Genomic DNA, 20,835 nt, shown 5'->3' with positions numbered 1-20,835 from the left:
GGGGTGGTATTTTCTTGGGAAGGTACCAATCCAAATATGTTTAACATCACATCTCTCTGATGACAGCTTCAGGTACCTGATCCAAGCAGCAAATGCTCTCAGGCTTCATTGCCAAGTGGAGCCCCTCAGGAAGGGTGCTGAGCTCCCTGCTCAGCACCTTGTGGTACCAGCCTTGGTTCTCATTTTATAGAGAAAGAGGAATCATCCTGCTCTTTATAATCCCATGGAGCTCTTGGGCCTTGTGTCTCTTCTTGTTATCACTGGATGCAAAAGGGGGCAGCAGCATTCATAGAAGTGTTTTGATTGGAAAAGGCCTTTAAGAGCATAGAGTCCAACCGTTATGCAGCTCTTCCAACGCTGGTGCTAAACTGTGTCCCTCAGTACCACATCTCTGTGGCTTTTAAACACCTCTGAGGATGGGGACTCGATCACCACCCTAGGGAGCCTGTTCCAGTGTTTGAGAACCTTTTTAGTGTGACGAAGTTTCTTCTAATGTCCGACCTAAACCTCCCCTAGTGCAATGTGAGGCTGTTTCCCCTTGTCCTGTCACTTGTACTAGGGAGAAGAGACCAATCCCACCTGGCTCCAAGCTCCTTCCAGGGAGTTGCCAGAGAATGGCAAGTGACTCCCAAGTAACAAGTGATGGGTCAAGAGGAAACAGCCTCGTGTTGTGCCAGAAGAGGTTTAGTTTGGATATTGGGATAAATGTCTTTCCCAAAAGCATTGTCAAGCCCTGGAACAGCCTGCCCATGGAAGTGGTGGAATCTCGGTCCCTGGGGGGATTTAAGAGGCAAGTAGATGTGGTGCTGAGGGATATGGTTTGGTGGCAGACTGGAAGTGCTGGGTTAACAGTTGGGCTTGATGACCTCTAAGGTCTCTATCAATCAAAATGATTTTATGATTCTAAATTTTGAATGCTCCTTGTAGAGCCTTCATTAATTCCAGCATCCCTAAAAGTCATCATATTTCTGTCCATGAAATATTTTTGATGCCTAAAGAAAAATTAAATTGAAACTGAATACTGTAAATGGAAATATCCCTTGATGTTCATTATACAAATTTCCCTATACACCTGTCCCTTCCCTGCCAGCTGTCATCAGATCATTCTGCCTTGTGCAGGAAAAATGCTCAAGATGTTAATTCTTTGCAGAAGATACTTTTGATGCTCAGGGCTTCTGGCAACAAGGCAAGAGGGAAGTGTTCTGGAGCTGAACTCATGGAGCATCCCAAGCTCTCTCCATGCAGAACTGGAAGACTTGGTTGTTTTAAGGCTGGCAAAGCATGGGTGGCCAGTTTGCCACATGGCTGGCTCACATTGATTCTGGAGACCCTGATGCAAGAAGCTTAGGATGGTTGGTGAGATGACCTCCCTAGGGAGGTTGTGGATGCCCCCTCCCTGGTTCAAGGCCAGATTGGATGAAGTCTTGAGCAGCTTGGTCTAGGGGAAGGTGTTTGTGCCCATGATAGGGGGGTTGGAACTAGATGATCTTTAGGATCCCTTCCAACCCAAACCATTCTATGATTTTTAAGACAGAGGTGCCATGTTCCCAGTTTCAGTGGCCCAGGTGTCCATGTCTGCCTCTACCCATTGCAACTCCTAGGCATCCCCTTGCTTCCAGTATGTCCTACAGGACTTGATGGATCTGAGCCTCAGTGTTTGTGCTTCACATGAGGAACTTCCCAAGTGAGAACAGCAAAATGGGCAATTAGGAGGAAATTAAAGGGAACAAAGCAGCCTGTTTCTCTGGGAAGCCCAAGATCACCCACCTCCTTGGGCCTAAGCATGGTCTGTCTTCCTCAGCTGCAGTACCTTGGGGGTTCACATAACTGGGAGGGGTTTATCTCCTGGCTTGGTCATCACATGGTGTGAGATGACCCTTCCTGCCCTTGTCTTTCAGCATGCAGGACAGCAGAAGTGGCTGACATTTTATTCCTTGTGGGACAGTCACAGGGCTCAGGAAGAGTGAGATCTCAGCTGGTCAAAGACTTCATCAGCAGCATGGTCCGTTCCTTTGAGGATGTGGTGATGGGCAAAGGAGGCATCCGGCTGGCCGTGGCACTCTACGGGGAGAAACCAAGGTGGGGCAGCCTCTCCTCTACCACCAGCATCTGTGTCTCTAGATGGGCAACCATGTCTCCACAATTAAAGAGCTCTTTCCCCTCTGCTGAGCCCTTGCAAGAGCAGAGCAAGAGTTCAACTCCCAGCAACGTCAGCAGAGTGGCCATGGGGAACTCTTTCAGGGGTGGCATTTAACCCAGGGAGGCTGGTATGTGACACAGCTACAAGAGATTCCTCACCATCCTTTTTTAGATACTGTTTTAGGGTAACAAGGACTGGGACTCATACCTTGGACTCCCATGAACACTGTGAAGAGGACTTCTTGCCTACATACAAGCCTAGTGTGACTACCTGGTGGTTCTTACCGTTATCAATGCATCCTTGTTATTATAAGTCTTTTCTTGCTCCTTATTCCCCTGTTTCTCATTCCCAGGATGAGTATTGAGCTTGCAGATTATGTGACTATTGAAGACATGCTGGTGGCAGTTCAGGATCTCTCCTTCAAAGGCAGCATCTTACGAACAGGGTCAGCCCTGGCATTTGCAGCTCGCTCCATGTCTCATCTGGACACACTGCGAGAGGCTGCAGCAAAGGTAGGTAACCTTCTGTGATGGCCTCCCTGGTGCCATCCTCAGTAGGGATCAGCCCCCCAGCTCCTGTACCTGAAGGCATGAATGAGCCTTTTGTCTTTTACTTATCTGAGTCCAATCTGCCTGCAGTGAGCTTCAACTAGATCAGGTTGCTCAAAGCCCCATCCAACCTGACCTTGAAAGTTTCCAGGCATGGGACTTCTACTGTCTCTCTGGGCAACCTATTTTTGGAGAGTTAGGTAGTGGTTGGATTCAATGATCTTTCATTGGTTTGGTCTTTTCCAACCAAAATGATTCTGATTCTGTGTTCTGCTCTTTCCCAGCTCATACAAGCTGATATAATGGGGCTTATAGAAGTTTTTCTTTTCAAGTGCCTATCCCTTTATCATTGAATTATAGAATCATTAAGGTTGGAAAAGACCTCCAAGATCAACAGGTCCAACCTTCTAACCAGCACCTCCAGGAGCACTAGACCATGTCCCATCTATTTGTTTTTTGAACCCCTCCAGGGAATGGTGACTCCACCACTTCCCTGGGCAGCCTGACCACTCTGTTAGTAAAGAAACAGAGAGGTGGACTTCATCAAAGATCCACATTGTCGGTCTGAAAATCCTATAGCTGTCTCTGTGACCTCCTCATGTTGTGCTCTTTCATTCTCTGGCTCTTATTCCCATTCTTGTAGGTAGTTGTTTTGATCACAGATGGGAAATCCAACGACTCAGTTGAAGATGAAGCCCAGGGCCTGCAGGCTAGGGGGGGTGACAGTGTTTGCGATAGGTATGTATACACAGCGGTAAGTTACACACAGCCTCTTTCCACCAACACACCACCTACACGATGGGGAAGATGCTTGATGCATGACTGCCCTCTCCTCTGAAAACAGCACCCATCCCCAGGCTTAGCAAGTTGTGCAAGTCCAGGGAGCTCACATCTGTGCTGCTCTTGGGTGTTTTTTGTTGTCGATAGCTGATTTATTCCATGGAAATCTGTGGGTTTCCATCTGTCAAAACTACTTGTGAATTCAGGAGCAGTTCAGTAAATACTTCCAAAAAACCCAAAATGTTTTGATGTGACATTTTCAGAAATGAAATGGTCTTTTTTTTTTTTTTTTTTTTTTACTTTTGAAGGTTTCCCTTAATGGGGTTCAGAGACCAATTCAGCTGCGTTAAAAAACATCCATCAGAATAATTCCATGAGCAAGGAAAAGTTTTGGCATCTCCCTGCCCCCTACAGATAAATCCAGACATTTATTACAAGTTAAATCCTTCCCTTTCCTTAAAGTTTCAAGGGAGAAGAAGGGGGTGGGGGTGGTGTTTTGTTGTAGAGAGCCACTGATTTGGTCCAATGTGAGGTGAAAATTAAGGAGAGTTGCTTTGTTTGGGTTTGTTCCCCACCCTTTTTTTTTTTTTTTTTTTAATTCAGCCACAGGAAAACCCTTCCATTTTCACACAGCTTCCGAAGGTCCTGTTGTCTGCTCAACCATCAGAAAGCAAAAATATCTCTGTACCAAAAAGGAAGAATGAGGCCAGATCCTGCCTGGTTCTTTTTTGCTCTCCACCCAAGAGGTTTTCAACTCTTGGCCCATTAGCAGCTGAATCCCTTGGGTCAATCTCTGACATACCTCTGGAGAGCCTTGCCCCTGTTCCTTAATGGCATCCCCTGCTTCACCACTGTCCACCCAGCCTGAGTTTCCATTTCTTGTTTCATCCTTCAACCTGAGCAGCATGTCTCAAAGCATGGTAGAAAACTCAAAAGGCCAGCACGTTGCTCCCACTTGCTCCTGGCACCCCTTACCAATGCCCATCTTGCCCTACAGATAATGTTTGACATCCTCTTTTCCTCTTCTTTTCTTCTTCTAGGAATTAAGGATGCTGACAAGAATGAACTTAGCAAAACAGCTTCAGAGCCCACTGCAGAGCACGTGCTTTATGTTGAAGATTTCCACCAGCTCCACAGCGTAGCCTCCAAGCTCTCTCGAAGGCTCTGCTTCACTGCCTCGGAGCCACCACGCCCCACCAAGCAGGCTGGGCAAGGTACACCAGGGCTCTCCCTTTATCCTTCTTTCCACCTGCTCAAACCAGCCCTTCCCCAGCCACACCGTGGAGACAGACTTCCCACATCCCCTGTTGGTCACAACGGAGCTCTAGGGGTTGGATGACCCTAGAGGAGCAATGAGCTCATGGAGCATTCATTGCTTGGGTTCAACGGTCTTGCATTTTGCTTGTGTCTGCACATGTATGGGTTGTCTGCTGATACTGGAATCCTGAAAGTCTTGCTGCTGGTGCAAACAAAAGGGGCAGCAATGTGCTGTAGCAGTATTTCTGCCCCTTGGGGGTTTCATGATGGACCTCTCATTGTGAACTGTGGCAGCACAGCTCAGGGTCTCAGGAAGACCTTCATTCCTTGCAGAAGATACTAAGTGCAGCCCAAAAGATTTCAGAAGAACTGTAGGTCTCTCCCCAAACAGATACTGATGATGCAGAGGTGGTGGCAATGAACTCCTGCCCCCTTCTTGGCACACAAACTCCTGAGAAGATAAGTTAAAGGGGTACATTCTCCAAATTGTCAGAGGTCTTTATTTTTATTTTGCTTTCTTTGTGGTTCTGTAGCATTTCAGGGCTACTTGTGGTCTTTCATGCAGAGTTCAAGCTTTCTGGCCAAGAGCTTTTCTGACCCTCTGCTTCCTCCTTGGTGTGACTCCACTTGGAGTAGTGTCCAGCTCTGGAGTCCTCAGCACAAGAGAGACATAAACCTGTTGGAGCAGGGCCAGAGAAGGCCACAACAATTATGCAAGAGTTGGAAGTCCTCTGCTGTTGACGCCAGGATAAGACAGTTGGGATGTTCAGCCTGGAGAAGGCTCACAGGAGACCTTCTGATGGCCTTTCCAGAGGGTCACTCAGAAAGCTGGGGACAGACTTTTTAGCAGGGCCTGTTGTGACAGGACAAGAGGTGATGGTTTTTAAAGTAAAAGATGGAGATTTAGACTAGAGAGAAGGAAGAAATTTTTTAAACTGATGGTGGTGAGACCCTGTCCCAAACTGCACAGAGAGGTGGTAGATGCTCCATTCCTGGAAACATTCCAGGTCAGGTTGTCTGTGGCTCTGAGCAACCTGCTGTAGTTGCAGATGTCCCTGGTGACTGCAGGGGGGTTTGACTAGAACACCCCAACCATTCTGCAATTCTATGATTCTGTTCTCTGGTGACAGTAAGGAGAAAGAGCTGGAGAGGGAAGGAGCTGATGCTCTGTGCATTAAGCAGGTGTTCACAGGGGAACTGTAGCCAGAACCAGTTTTATTTTCCCTTCTCCTGTTGCCAAAAGAAATCTTGCTTGTGCGGCTCTGACCTGGAAACAGATCCTAGCTTCTCCTGCTCTTTCTGTCTGAGTGAATGCCCTCTGTACCCAAGACCTTCTCTATGTTGAGTAAGTTGACTCCATCAATGAGAAGCCTGCACATGCCCAGCACTGGTGCCACCACAGTCCAAACCAAAGACCTTTCCTTTCTCATTTTGCAGCTGAGAAGATCATTGGTCCCTGGGATTTGTATGTCAGTGAGCAAAGCCACAGCTCACTGCGACTCACATGGATGCCAGCTACAGGGAGGGTGACAGGCTACCACATCCACCTCCAGCCTTTGCTGCCTTCAGGACAGCCCCTTTCAGAGGACCAGCAGCAGGTAGAGTTTCATTCTTGGTTTGCAGTGCACCAGTTTCAGGTCCTCGCTTAGGAGTTAGTCCTCTTCTGAGGCTGCTGATGACACAGCCTGGTTGGGGAAGCCTTCTTGTGGCCTTTCTGTGCTTAAAGGGGATGGTCAGAAAGCTGGGGACAGATGGGGATAGCCTGTTGTGACAAGATGAGGTGATGGGTTTAAGCTAAGAGGGAGATTCAGATTCGATAGAAGGAAGACACTCTTGCCACTGAGGATGGAACCCTGGCCCAGGTTGCCCAGACAGGTGGTAAATGCCCCATTCCTGGAACCATACTGAGTCAGGTTGTCTGGGGCTCTGAGCAACCATCTCTAGTTAAAGATGTCCCTGCTGATTGCAGGTGCTTTGGACTAGATGACCCTTAGAGGTCCCTTCCAACCCAAACCATTCCATGATTCTGTGGCTAGGACCCTGTCCCTCAACCATCACACTTAGCCCAGTGCGTTGGCATAAATTCCTGAAACTCGAAGTGAAGGTCTGTAGATAGACCATCAGATTTGTAGATGTGTTGCAATGCTCATGATAATTTGGGCATTGCTGTTGTGCTGAGATGGAGCTTCTGGGAGTGATGGCAGATGGAAAAAGAATGCAGAACAAAATTCCATTGGGATTGATGACAACAGGTCAATGAGAAGCACTCTTTCTCTCCTTACCTGCATGATATCACCTCTCAGATAAGCCCATCCAATTTCCTTAGCAACATCCCCTGCTCCTCTTGCTGCCATGGTTGTTCATCTTGGTAAGTTCTGTGTGTGTTTTGGCATTGGATTTGCCATGTCCCTTGTGGATTCTGCCATGTGTGCCAGGACTTGCTCTGGTTCAGCTTGATCACTGCACAAAGTTTGAGAGCAAGATTGAAGGATAGAAACTGGATGCCTGAAAGCTTTGATTTCTAATAATAGAACAAAGCTATGAAAGCATCAATTATTAAGGCTCAGATTATTAATTGCATTAATTATTAAGGTTGTATTTAACAAGAATGATCATTCTTGGCTGCTTCAGAATCTCATAAGAATGTAGTGACAACACAGAAGTTGTCTCCACCTCTCTTGCCCTCAGGTTACTTTGAAATCTTCATATATGGGCTTAAAAGCAGCTTTTTTTGTCAAAGATGGTTGCTTTTCCTTTTTTTTCTTCAAGGGGCTTGGGGATTCACTTTATGCATGCTCTTATTTTCATGGAGGTTTTTCTGGGCTATCCCATGAAACCCACTCTTGGCAGTGCTCTCAGTGCTATGCTCAGTGTGAACCCAGATGTCATTTGAGGACCGCAATTAAAGAAGTTCCTCCTCCTGGTTAGATGGAACAACTCAAGCGTAAGTTCTGTCTCAACACGAGGAGAAAATTCTTTAAGGGTGACAGAGCACTGGAACAGGGTGCCAAGAGAGATGTTCAAAACTCCCTTGGATGTGTTTCTGTGTGACCTTCTTCAGGTGAACCTGCCTTGGCAGAGGCATTGGGCTCAATGGTCTCCAGAGGTCCCTTCCAAACCTTACCGCACTGTGATACTGTGAAGTGTGAAGCGTTTAAGAGGAAGTCACCTTGCATCAGATGTGAAACATTGTGCTCCTAGCCTCTTGCAAACATGGGGGTCTTCTACTGTCAGGGAGGTGTAACAATATCCTTTGTTCCTCTGTTACAGATTGTGGTGGGTGATGACAAAAACACCGTGCTCGTGACTGATCTGAAACCCAACACCAACTATGCCTTCACAGTAAGGGCTGTCTATGCAGACACCCTTGGGGAGTCAGCAGCTGTCAAGGGGAAAACAAGTGAGTCTCTCTTCTGCAGACATCCCTGTGTGTTCCTTGTCTGTGTGGGCACAGGGAAAAGAGGGGAAAAAAAAAACCAACAAACCAAAGCCAAAAAAATACACATGAAGACTGAGGAATGGAGAGGTAGGAATGGGTAGGAGGAATAAATGCAAATGTTCATGGTGTGGGGTGCAGAATTGTGAGTGTAATCCATGTGGCTGACCCACTGGAAAGCAGAGAATTCAGCCTAGTAGATAGCTGGGATGAGAAAGCTTTTGGAGAGCATTAGTTGAGAAACATAGACATGGGTTTTATGGAGAGAGGTCTTGTGAGGAGCAGCTGAAGGAACTGGGGTTGTTTAGCCTGGAGAAAAGAAGCTGAGGAGAGACCCTTTTGCTCTCTACAACTCTCTAAAAGGAGGTTGGAGACAGGTGGATGTTGGTCTCTTCCTCCTGGTAGCAAGTGGTAGGACAAGAGGAAACAGCCTTAATTTGCACCAGGGGAGATTTAGATTGGACATCAGATGAAAATCCTTCACTGAAAGGATTGTTAAACACTGGAACAGGCTTCCCAGGGAGGTAGTTAAATCCCCATTCATGGGGATGCAGAGCTCATAAGATCATTTGGGTTGGAAAAGACCCTTGAGATCATCAGGTACAACCTTTAACCCTACTCTACCAAGTTCACTGCTAAACCATATTGCTAAGCACCACAGCACCAGATTTGGTACAGCTAGGTAGTGGTTGGACTCAATGATCTTAAAGGTCTTTTCCAGCCTAAACTATTCTATGGATTGCTGTCAGCCATGCCAAATTCCTTTGCTGACACGCAGCTGGTTGTAATGACAAAGTTACTGGAAACAAAGCAGAAAATTCACTCTTGTTCATGTCCTGGACTGTAAGACACTGGGTCAGATGTGATGGGTTTAGCAGATTTTGTCCCAGAAGTCTCTGCCCTGCTTTAAGGGTTCTCAAGAGTGTAAGGGGTGCACTAATTCTGCTTCCTTCCCTGCTTGGCATGAAGTGTCAAGCCTGCTTTGCCCAAGGGCTTTTGAAGAGCATCATTCCTTTCTTCCTTACCTTTTCTTTCTTCCCTACCTCCTGCAGTATCTTACATTGTTTGTCTTCTTGAGGGAAGATCTCTGACAGGATGAATAACTAAAGGGACTCAATAAGATTGACTCATGTGTGCTTGCCAGGAATAAGATGGAATGTCTTTATGGATGGAAACGAAGTCATTTGATCTCCTCTTGTTATCCCCAACATGAAGCCAGGGGCAGAAGCTATAAATCTGTCTGCCATGGCTGGCTGGATCAAAATGGGCTCCTCTTTGTAAGAGTTGCATTCGTGGGTGCAAAGGAGCATTTGATTCATGTGTCCTTTCTCAGTCTGCATGAAACCACTGTAAAGCTCAGAAAGAAATGCCTTGTGAGGAGATCTTTCACAGTTCTCAACACCATTCAAAGAGGAAGCCCATGGAGGGGTTTAGCCCACTTTTCAAGCAGACAAGGGTTTGGTAGAGGTGGAGGGGTGGTGGCTTTTGCAGAGAAATGGTGCTGCTCAACTTTGTGTCTCTCTGTCCTCGAAGGCAAAGGACTTTTCAAAGACTCTTTGATGTAGCCCTTTATTTACCCCTCGATTTCTACAATACTTTTGTACCCCAAAGCACCTGAGCCTCCAGTCACCAATTTCCGTGTGATAGAAGAAGGACTTTTTAGCTTGAAGGTAGCTTGGACACCTCCCCTGGGCAAGCTGGAGGGCTACAAGATCTACATCCCCAGAGGTGAGTTCAGATTTTATTAACTTTTCTTGGAGTTTGCTATTAAAAGAGCAGGGATTCAAGGTCAAGAAAGGTGCCATTTTGTCCAAGGAACAATGCACCACAGAGCTCCTGGCATTACTCTGGAAGCGAGCCAGGTTAGCCTCTTCCAGACAGTGTGGTTCCTCTAGGATCATAGAATCATAGAATGCATCAGGTCGGAAAGGATCTTTCAAGGTCATTTAGTCCAACCCCTCTGCAGTAAGCAGGAACATCCCCAACTAGATCAGGTTGCTCAAAGACCAATCAAGCCTAATCCAGAATATCTAAAGGGATGGGGGAGAAAATCCTTTGAAGGACTTTCTTTCAAAGAACAAGGTGGGGATGGTGCTGTGCATGCCTTCTACCTATTTGCACTGTCACATCCAGACCTACCATGAATGCTTTTCATACTCAGTGGTCTGCTTCAGTGTGGATGTGGGGTGAGTTGAAGCCTCCAGTGTGGCTCACACTCACCTCTTTGCAATCTGGAGAGATGGGACAGTGTGGATATGTCAAGCCTTGGTTACAGACATAACTCTGAGCAATATCATAAAGGCTGGTGGGCTTCAACCATGCACTCAAACCAGCTCCTATGAACACTTCTCACCATGTTGTGAAGATGTCACCATGGGATATAAACCTGAGGTAGTGGGAAGGCTTCACCATCACTCTTCTTGATTTTGCAGCCAACAGACAAGGAATGGCCTATAAGCAGGTTCTACAAGGTGATGTCTCTTTCCATGTGCTGCATAACTTGCAGGAGGACAGAGAATACAGCATCAGCATCTATGCAGTGTACCCTCAGGGGCCAAGCCAGCCTGTGGCTGCCGTGGGGAGAACATGTAAGAGGTTTGACTCTTTGACTGGTCCCTTCTTGCCCTGGGTGCTGTGTCTGCACTCTTTGCTGTCAAGCACTTCTGAGTTTGTGGACTCTACAGCTAAATCTGCAGCGTTCAACAGGCCCTTTCTAACTCTAACACTGAGTCCTGATCTTCTCCCATGACATGCATGGACATGGACATCCTTTTATGCCATTGTGCCCCTTGGGAGGAGAGGTAGGAGATCTGCCAGAGGCTTGCTTTCACTCCTGTTTTGCACTCATACTGTGTAAAGCAAGCAAGGTTGGTGCATTAGAGGCATTGATATTGAAAATCAAAGGTCACAGACTTCATTGTTTCCACCACTCTTTTATGAGATACCTTCAACATGCCAGGGAGTGCAGGAGCCCTTGGAAATCTCTCTTCTGATAGATAGATAGGCTGGATGAACAGCAATGTAGGGAGAAACCAGTGTATATTAGTCAGAAGTGTGTTCAGGTGGCCAAGAAGTCCAATGGCATCCTGGATTGGATCAGGAATCTTGTGGCCAGGTCTAGGGATGTGATTGTCTCCTTTTACACAGCACTGGTGAAGCCACGCTTCAAATTCTGGGTTCAGCTTTTGGCCCCTCTTCCCAAGAAGGACATTGAGGTGCTGGAGCGTATCCACAGAAGGGCAGCGGAGCTGGTGAAGGGCCTTGAACTCAACTCTTATGAGGAACAGCAGAGAGAACTGAGGTTGTTTAGTCTTCAGAGAGGAGGCTGAGTGGAGACCTCATTGTTCTCTACAACTACCTCAAAGGAGGCTGAAGCCAGGTAGGGGGTGGTCAATTTTCACATGCAACAACTGACAGCACAAGAGGAAAGAGCCTTGGGTTGTGCCAAGGGAGGTTCAGGTTGGATATTAGGAAAAATTTCTTCACAGAAAGCGTTCTCAATCATTGGAACAGGCTGCCCAGGGAGGTGGTGGAGCCTTCACCCCTTGAGGTGTTTAGAAGATACGTGGATGTGGTGCTGAGGGATATGGTTTAGTGGTAGTGGCCTAGCAGTAGTGGTGAGATTGCAAGCTCTAAGCAAGCAGTCAGATGTGAACATCTCAAAGGTCTCTTCCAACCTCAGCAGTTCTATGATTCTATGAAATCCTCCGCTGGCAGATGGCTGCTCTGAAAGGTTTGCTTCTTGTTCTCCTTCCAGTGAAACTCCTGCCTGTGAAAAGCATCTTGCTGCAGAATGAAACCACAGACACACTCCAGGCAAGGTGGAGCCCTGTGCGGGGAGCAACAGGCTACAGACTCACTTGGACATCAGCAGGTAGAGACTCACAAGCAGGATGCACTCATCATTGGGCAGGGAGAAGGAGACACAGGAGCTGTGAGGTCCCCAAGGCGTTGGGAGCACTAACACTTTCCATGTCCAGCCATGCACCAAGAAGCTGGAGGCAGCCAGGTTTTTTTGGAATCTGTGGGTGGTGTTTTCTGTTCAGGAGGGTAAGTCAGAAGCTTGCAACAGAGAACTGTGCCATGGGTGTTGGTGGCAAACTCTGCCATAGATACAGAAATACCTGCTCTGGCTCTGCATAAGGTTGCTACAAATATCCAGCCTTGTTAACATGGAATTAGTGAGGGATTCACTGGACCTGAGTGCCCTTGGAAAGGGTTAATAGCTGGAGAGAAGCTGTTAAAGTGTTCAGTGCAGAACTGTATCCACAACCCCTGGGGTAACTTCCTTTTGGGTAGGGCAGGTACTACCACCTTATAGACTGGAAGTGCCTCTGCTTGTAGCTTTCCTCTGCAGCACTAAGACCTGGCATCCCATAATATATCCTCATCACTTGATAAATTCTGGTGCTTGAAGACAGATTTCCATTTGCAGCTGGAGCTTCTCCCCCTGCCCTGAACCCAGGCATAAATTCCTTGCCTGTGCAGGGGGAGCAGAAGTTAAAAATTCAGGTCTGATGACATATTTTGGCCTTGGGAGATAGATGTTTCTGAGGTTCAGAGATGAGATGGGATGTCAGCACACCTGGGCTCCATCACAGCCTTTGAATAAATAACACACACTTCTCTGGTTCAGCTCCTCTGGGAAGGGAATAAGGAGACATCTCCCACCAGGGGAGGGGTGGATAGTTGAAGAACAGCTCAAAAGGTCATCAGAAGAGAAAAATTTTTACAGGGAAAATATAGGGACACTTTTTATATGCCTCTCCAGAAACAATCATGCACCACAAAACTCAGCTAGACTTTACCCAGTTCCAGCTAGAAATGGAGCTCAGGTGTGCTCAGGCTGCCACATCTTTATAGTGGGAACAGCTCTTCTTGATGGGACAGTGCAGGAAATCCTCAGGGGAAGCAGCAAGGGCACATTGCCTTCACTCTGGATTTGCCCTTTCTGAGTAGCTCTTCCACCTGGTTCCAGTTCACCATAAAATCAGGGGTGGTAAAATCCTAAGGGACAGCCCACTCTCGCTGCTGGATCCTATGGAATTCTTCTCCCACCCTCTGTCCCTTCCCATCCGAGGAGCTTGTGTTATGGATGTGGTGACCCTGGTTTCAAGACACCCCTTTGCCCATCCCTGTGCAGGCACCCCAAGAACCGGAGGGGTTTGATTTTTCTTCTCCGACTCGTAAGAGAAGAGATACACATAACCGAGCGGCTGACGCGGAGAGAAGGTCCGGGTAGGGGGGTGGGAGGGGAGAAAGGGGATGGGGCTCGGGGAGCTTGTGGTGCAAAGGTGGGGACATGGCGCCCTCCAGTGACCGAACTGCAAATGGCAGTTCCCCTCCAAAACCCACAACAAACTCTTGCCTGCACCTCTCTGTCCCTCGAATTGGGGTGTCCCTACCAAGGACTGGGTTTTAACTCTTCTCCTGCCCTGCCCAGAGGTTTAGCTGAGCAGTTTCTAGTCCGCAGCAAGGATGAAGAAATGAGAAAATGTCTTTGGTGACATCAGTCGGTTCTTGTGTCCTGCAGGAAAGGCAAGATGACACCAGATCCAGCACTGAGTCACCTAGGGGCTGGGCAGAGTGTGGACCCTCTGACAGGACTGCTCACAGATCCATAAGTGGACATTTGTGTGCTACTACCTCATTTGTTGTCTGTGGCCTGCAAAGCCCTGAGCTCTCTTGATCTGGTGATGATCACGGAGGACTACCCAAGTAGCTGTGGGTTGTTTCCACCCAGATATACTTTAGCTCCTCAACCAAGATATGTTGTTCTTGCACTAATAGCACTGCAGTCCTCAGCTTGAGGACATTGATGGTGCATGTTCAAGCCAGAGGGCTGAGATGTTGTTCTGTCTTGTGTACTGTGTAGTTCTTCAGTGATTGTTTGCATGATTGCCCTCTGCTTGCCCAGTCAAGAAGACCCAAGGAGGTTGGTACTCCTTGGCCCTGACCCCAAGGGAGCTCAGACATCATTTCCCTTTGCAGAGGGCAGCAATCCAGGACGTGAACCTGAGCAATGCCTACAGCTACTACATGATGCAGGGGCTGCAGCCTGGCACGGAGTACATGGTCACCATCAACCCTGTCTTTGGGGATGTCGAGGGGCCAGTGGTGAGCGGGAAAGCAACAACAGGTGAGTGTCCTACGTCAGGAGTGGGTGCCAAACCCAGGAGATAAGCACAGAGGTCAGGCTCTGCTGGCAGCACAGAGCTGGTGTCATTTGTAGTCACCACCCTGCCTGTCATCTGATGCAGAAATGGTTCATCACAGCTTTAGAGGATCACTTAAAAGCTGTTTGGACATTGATGCCATTGGTCAACTTGACTGTCTTGCAGTGGCATCAAGCACTGTCCAGATGCTGAAAGTGAGTGAGATATCCATCAACAGTGCTCTGGTCTCCTGGGATGCAGTTGCTGGAGCCACAGGCTACCGAATGACATGGGGTCCTATACCAGGTAAGATCCTACATCGCTTCCACCTCCTTCTGTAGCATGAGAGATAAAGCACTGGGAACCTCAGGGATACTTGGTGTAGGGGCAGGTCCAGCTCATCAATTGGTCTGGGCAGCCTCTACCACAACTTTATGGTATGAAGTGGGACCAAAAATGATTCCTGGAATTGGCCCATAGTGCTATCAGGCAGAGTCTCTGCACCACCTATGTTCAGCCTGACCCCAGCCCAACAGATAGAGCAAGAGTCCTACACCACCTTGACTGGTTCTCAGGGAAGAGGACCCATAACCCTAATGGCTGGTCATCTAGCACAAGGATGTAGCTGCTCCTTCAAGTCACAGAATTCCAGCAGGGTAGGGTTTGGAAAGGACCTTTGGAGATCATCTAGTCCAAACATCCTGTTAAAGAAGTTTCACCTAGAGCAGTTTGCATAGGATCGTGATGTCCATGTGAGTCCGGATTCTCTCCAGAGAAGGAGACTCTGCTACCTCTCTGGGCAGTCTGCTCCAGGGCTCCAGCACCCTCAGAGGAAGGAATTCTTTCCTCATGTTCAGATAGAACCTCCTGGCTTCCAGTTTGTGCCCACTGCCCCTTGTCCCGTTTCTGGGAACCACAGAAAGGAGTCTGGTCCCATTTTCTTAATACCCACCCTTTATGATATTGATGAGTGTTGAGAATCATGGAATGGTAGGTGTTGGAAGTGACCTCTGGAGATCATGAAATCCAAGCCTAGAAGATCCCCAGATAATGGGGAGAGACAGGGCACGTGACCATATTACTGTGGGCCCCAGATGTGAGGGCTGATTTGGCTTCTTCAGTGCCTCTCAGCTGGTTTGGGTCCTTCAAACTCCCAGATAAATAACTGTAGGAAAACTCTCTCTTGTGCCAGCACGCACATGGGTGTCCTACAACAGTGGCTGGAGATGGATTGCCAAGGAAAACATGCAGAGCTCATCCCCAGCCTCTTCAATCCTTATCCTCTTCTGTTTTATTTTCTCTCTTCCAAAGAGTTCTTTGGCAGAGGCCGTCCTCGTCAGCTGGCCCTCAACAGGTCAGTCACAGCCTACCAGCTCCGCAACCTGGCCCACGACACTGAGTATGTGATTTCCCTCTATGTGCTCTTTGGCTCGCTGGAGGGACCAGGGATCACCACCTCAGCCAGGACACGTGAGTATGGGCAGGATATTCAAGTAGCTACTGCAGCACACAGTCCTTACACGTCTGGTTCAACCATGTGTATCCCTACAGAGGCTTGACGCTCTACCTCTTGCACCCCACTTTCATCATCTCCTCCGTGTGTCAGGGGCACCATGGTGGTAGTCCTCTGCCCTGCCATCTGTTCTTGGTAGGTTAGATCTTGAATCCGAAAGGCTCAAGGTTTTCTGCCTGGGAGTCTTCAGGAATCTGGAATCAATACATTCTACAGCTGATCTGTTTGTGTGTGAGCTCAAGCAGAGCTTCAGATATGAACTGCCCAATCTGTGCTCACTGAGCTTACAGGCATCCCCAAATCGCGACCAATGGCCAAAGTCTTCCACATTGATAAGGAGTCCAGATGGAAGAAGAGAGATGAGATGTGGGTAAATCTCTGGAGCTATTCTCCAGAGACACTCGAAACATGCCAGGATACGTTCCTGTGTAACCTTCTTTAGGTGAACCTGCCTTGGAAGGGGGCTTGGACTCAGTGATCCCTTCCAACCCCTGCCATTCTGTGATTCTTTGAAATTCTGCTGTAGGGAAATAAATGGAGAGGAACATCTCAACATGAAACTTGCTGCCTGGTGACCCCTGCCTCAAAGAAGCAATAGGGCTGTGCCTGGAGAAGAGGCAGCAAGTGCAGTCCTTTCATGTAAAACTGGGAAAGACAGTGGTCTAGCTGATGGCCAGAGCTTGTCCCTTCATGGTAAACTTTGGGGTCGCTGCATCTCAGTAGAGGGAAGGCAGCAATGTTGAACATGATGATCAGAAAGCAGAGGCAATATTTCCACAGTAACAGATGTGTCCTTGGAGAGGTTTAGAAGTGGCAGAAGATAGCTAGCAACCCTGGAATACATTGTGGAGATAATGGAGTGACCCTCACGAATAAGAGCACAGCTAAACATGGATGTTCAGCACCTGTAGGAGCTCTGGGTGGATGTTTTGCACTGCAGGTAGTGTGGGGATACCAAGATCTGGATGTCATGACTTTCTTCTAGATTCCTATCTTGCAGATGTGCTCCCACCTGGATCTAGAGCACAATGCAATCCCCAGTGCATTCTGCTCTGGAGGCAGGATCTACACATGTGGTCTAGACCTTAAGTAGTGCAAGCTGGCACCTCTCTGGGTGAGGCTGAGGAGACACTGAGAAGCAGAGATGCCAGTTTTAACGCTTTTACACAATGTTGGCCTCATGATATGGACAAAAAGGAGCCCTGTTGGACAGTAGTCTAATGCTGTCTTCATTTTGCAGTTCCTCTTGGCTGTGTCTCTAATTTCAAAGTGATGTCCTACACCAGCACAAGCTTGTCTTTGATGTGGAGTGCCATGGCAGCTGCCACCAAATTCAAAGTCACCTGGAGCCCTGTGAGAGCAGGCAAAGGTGAGCAGAGAAAGGGTGCACAGGCTCATTTCTGCCATGGACCAATCTCTTTGCCTATGGCTATGGGAGGCACTTTTCCAAACTCCTCATCTACTGCCTGGAGTAGGAGAGAGCTCTCGCTATTGAGAAACACAGTCCTCAGTCTGCACCCCTTGTTGAGGCTGGATGAGGCTCTGGCCAGCCTGATCTAGTGTGAGGCGTCCCTGCCCATGGCAGGGGGGTTGGAACTAGATGATCCTTGTGGTCCCTTCCAACCCTGACTGATTCTATGATTCTGTGTCTCCTTTTCTTCTTGCATTCATGAAGATAATCCCTGAAACAAAGCTCCGAAACAGCAGTACAGTGAGGAATGACTACTTCCTTTGGAGGAGATGCCACCAACCTCACTGGTGACCTTCAGTTCAGGTTCTGAAGTATCCTTTTTTTTTTTAAACAGAGAAACAGGTTGGCAAGACTCAGTACCTGGGCAGTAGAGTGTTGGCTTACAGGATTGACCACTTGCTGCCCAACACCCTGTACAAAGTCAGAATTCAGGCTGTCTTCAGCAAGACCGAGGGACCAGAGGTGACTCTGACTCACCATACAGGTATGTCCTGGTAGAACAACTCTCTTTCTGCTGGGATGCAAAGGCTGGATTCATGGTTCCCTGCATTGCACATTGATGGTGGAGTGATGTTAGCAGCCCTCGTAGCTGGTAGTAATAATCCCTGGCCCTTCCTGTGCGTAGGAGCAGACGCATCCTTGTGCCACGTTAAGCAGGCTTGGCACAGGCAGACAACTCTGGGCATATTAACACTCCTCTCAGTCTTATTTATCCACAACCATCTAACCTGGGGGTAAAAGATGGATGTGAGCCAGCAACATGGACTCACAGCCTAAACCCATCCCTGTCCTGGGCTGATCCCCAGCAGCGTGGGCAGCAGGTGGAGAGAGGGGATTCTGCCTCTCTGCTGCGCTCTACTGAGAAACCCACTTACAGTGCTAGGGCCAGCTTTGGCATCCTCAGCACAGGAGAGATGTGGATCTGTTGGAGTGGGGCCAGAGGAGGCCACAGCAGTGATGGGAGGGCTGGAAGCCATCTGCTGTGAGGCCAGGCTGGCAGTTGTGGTTGTTCAGCCTGGAGAGAAGGCTCAACAGACACCTTCTGATGGCCATGTATGACTTAAAGGGGCTCAGGAGAAAGCTGGGGGCAGGCATTTTGTCAGGACCTGATGTTACAGGACAAGGAGTGATGGTTTTTAACTAAAAGAGGGAGATTTAGGCTGAGTGAAGTATGAGATTTTTTGTGCCAAGGCTGGCCAAACTCAGGCACATATTGCCCAAGAGAGGTGGTAGATGTCCCATCCTTGGAAACATTACAGGCCAGGTTGGTTGCAGCTCTGAGCAACCTGCTCTAGCTGCAGATATCCCTGATCACTGCAGGGGGGTTGAACTATCTGACCTTTCAAAGTCCCTTCCAAATCAAAACATTCTATGATTATATGATCTTGGGATCATATAGAAGCCTCTGTGAAGGCACCACTCAAGGTAAACTTACCGGCCTGCAACATTGAAGTTTGCCATTCCTTGATTTGTGTCTCTGCTTGTTCAAACTTGGGGTCATGGGTCCTTTCAGAGTCTCTTTCACACGAGTTCATCTGAATCACAGGTCTCTGGTGTGTGAAGAGGCATCTGGGTCATCTGTCCTCTCTTGGTCTCATCCTTATGTCCCTGTGTCGTGTCACCAGTTTGGTGCCGGCAGTAAGAGATGTGGATGAGATCCCTCACTGAACTGCACAGTGCTCCTCTCCATGGATTCATTAAGGAATGCAGCTGGCATCCCAAACAACCTGACCTGCAATGTTCCTAGAGTTGGGGCATCTACCAGCTCCCTGGGCAGTTCAGGCCCATCTCTCATCACCCTCACTGTACAAAGTTTCTTCCTTCTCTCTCCCCTAAATCTCCCTCTTTTAGTTTCAAACCATAACCCCTTATCCTGTCACAAGAGGTCCTGATAAAAATTCTGTCCCCACCAGAAGGTCTCTCTGGACTCTTCTCTATGTTGAACAACTTCATTTTTGCAGCATCTCTTACAGACTCCGACCCCATCCAGCCCATCCATGATCTGAGGATTACTGACACTGGTGTAAATAGTTTGGAGCTGGCTTGGAGGAGGCTTCCTGGAGTAACTTACTACAAGATGTCTTGGGTGCCATTTGATGCACCTGGTAAGCAACCTGGTTTCCTAGTGAGGTGCAGTGTGAGGTCAGAGCACTAGGAACCCCAGAGAACAGGAACTTATCTCATGCCTTTTCCCACACATTGATGGGGACTATAATATCTATGGGGGCAGGATGAAGACCTATGCCTGAGTCAGATTTAGACTCTACAGAGATATCCATTGGATCCAGGCATAGGTGGGATTTAGGAAGTCAGAGAAGTGGTTCCTTTCCAGCAGTGCATGTGATACTTTTGAGACCAGATCTCTCACCTGTCTGTGACTCAGTTTCCCCACATGGAAAGTGAGCTTGTAATACTCACAGAATGATAGGGGTTGGAAGGGATAGCAAGTGCAGAGGAGGGCAACAAAGCTGGTGAAGGGCCTGGAGCAACTGCAAGGAGCTGGGGCAGTTTATTTTGGAGAAGGGAAGGCTGAGAGGAGACCTCGTTGCTCTCTGCAACTACCTGAAAGGACACTGTGGAGAGGCTGATGCTGGTCCCTTCTCACAGGTAATTAGCAATAGAATAAGAGGGAATGGCCTTAAGGATGACTGGGTAGGTTTAGACTGGACATTAGGAAAAAAAAAATTCACAGCAAGAGTGGTCAGGGATTGGAATGAGCTGCCCAGGGAGGTGGTTGAGTCACCAGCTCTGGATGTGTTTAAAGGTCATTTGGGTTGGTGCTTGGGGATATGGTTTAGGCGTGAAATTTGTGGAGTAGGGTTATCAGTTGGACTTGGTGATCCTGAGGGTCTCTTCCAACCTGAATGTTTCTGTGATCTCTGGAGGTCATCTAGTCCCACACCCTGACAAAGCAGGTTCACCTAGAGCAGGTTGCACAGGGTGATGTTCAGGCATGTTTTGGGTTACTCCAGAGATGAATTCTCCACTGTCTCTCTGGAGAGCCTGTTCCAGTGCTCTACTACCCTCAAAATAAAGAAGTAGTTCTTCATGTTTAATGGGCCATGAGATCTGTGAGGAAGCTGCTGTAACAGTGATTGTTCATGGCAGTTACCTTGGTCTCTTCTACGTACACTGTGGGTTTGTTTGAATGGCTCCTCTTAGGTGGCTTGGAAACCTCCCAGCTGACTGCAGCAGACGCAGTCTCCTTCACAATTCCCAGACTGAAGGAGAGCACCACCTACACCATCTCTATGTCTGCAGTGATGGGAGAACAGGAGGGAAACCCCACGCTCCTCACAGCCAAAACCTGTGAGTAGGTGACCACTAGATGGGGACAAGAGTATCTCCACATTAGTTGTGGGGTTTGTTTCTGCCTTGGGGCTTTGATGGGAGGTGAGGATAGCAAAAGAGCAATACTGGCTGATAGACACCTTATTACTTCTCAGATCCTACCAGCCACCATGCCAGAAAACAGGTATTGGTCCTTTCTTCTGATTCCTGAGAAACGTTGGGACTTTGCCTATCTTCTCCTGCC

General features: G+C 48.1%; 1 protein-coding gene across 1 annotated transcript in view; it reads left to right on the top strand.

Moving 5' to 3' along the window:
• The window catches only part of LOC128981110 (collagen alpha-1(VII) chain-like), a 112,463-nt gene that overhangs the window by 1,334 nt on the left and 90,294 nt on the right, over nucleotides 1-20,835 (top strand). Inside the window, 17 exon segments of the mRNA XM_054399765.1 lie at nucleotides 1,899-2,079; nucleotides 2,493-2,652; nucleotides 3,332-3,400; nucleotides 3,402-3,426; nucleotides 4,509-4,682; nucleotides 6,163-6,323; nucleotides 7,996-8,125; nucleotides 9,773-9,889; nucleotides 10,594-10,749; nucleotides 11,919-12,035; nucleotides 14,079-14,300; nucleotides 14,503-14,622; nucleotides 15,628-15,786; nucleotides 17,070-17,198; nucleotides 17,635-17,784; nucleotides 19,262-19,405; nucleotides 20,463-20,609. Coding sequence (XP_054255740.1) covers nucleotides 1,899-2,079; nucleotides 2,493-2,652; nucleotides 3,332-3,400; nucleotides 3,402-3,426; nucleotides 4,509-4,682; nucleotides 6,163-6,323; nucleotides 7,996-8,125; nucleotides 9,773-9,889; nucleotides 10,594-10,749; nucleotides 11,919-12,035; nucleotides 14,079-14,300; nucleotides 14,503-14,622; nucleotides 15,628-15,786; nucleotides 17,070-17,198; nucleotides 17,635-17,784; nucleotides 19,262-19,405; nucleotides 20,463-20,609 — 2,361 coding nt within the window.

The sequence above is a fragment of the Indicator indicator genome, chromosome 3 (assembly GCF_027791375.1).
Source record: "Indicator indicator isolate 239-I01 chromosome 3, UM_Iind_1.1, whole genome shotgun sequence".
Taxonomy (NCBI): Eukaryota; Metazoa; Chordata; class Aves; order Piciformes; family Indicatoridae; genus Indicator; species Indicator indicator.
The sequence above is the reverse complement of the archived record's forward strand: the minus strand, read 5'-3'. Positions and strand labels throughout refer to the sequence as shown.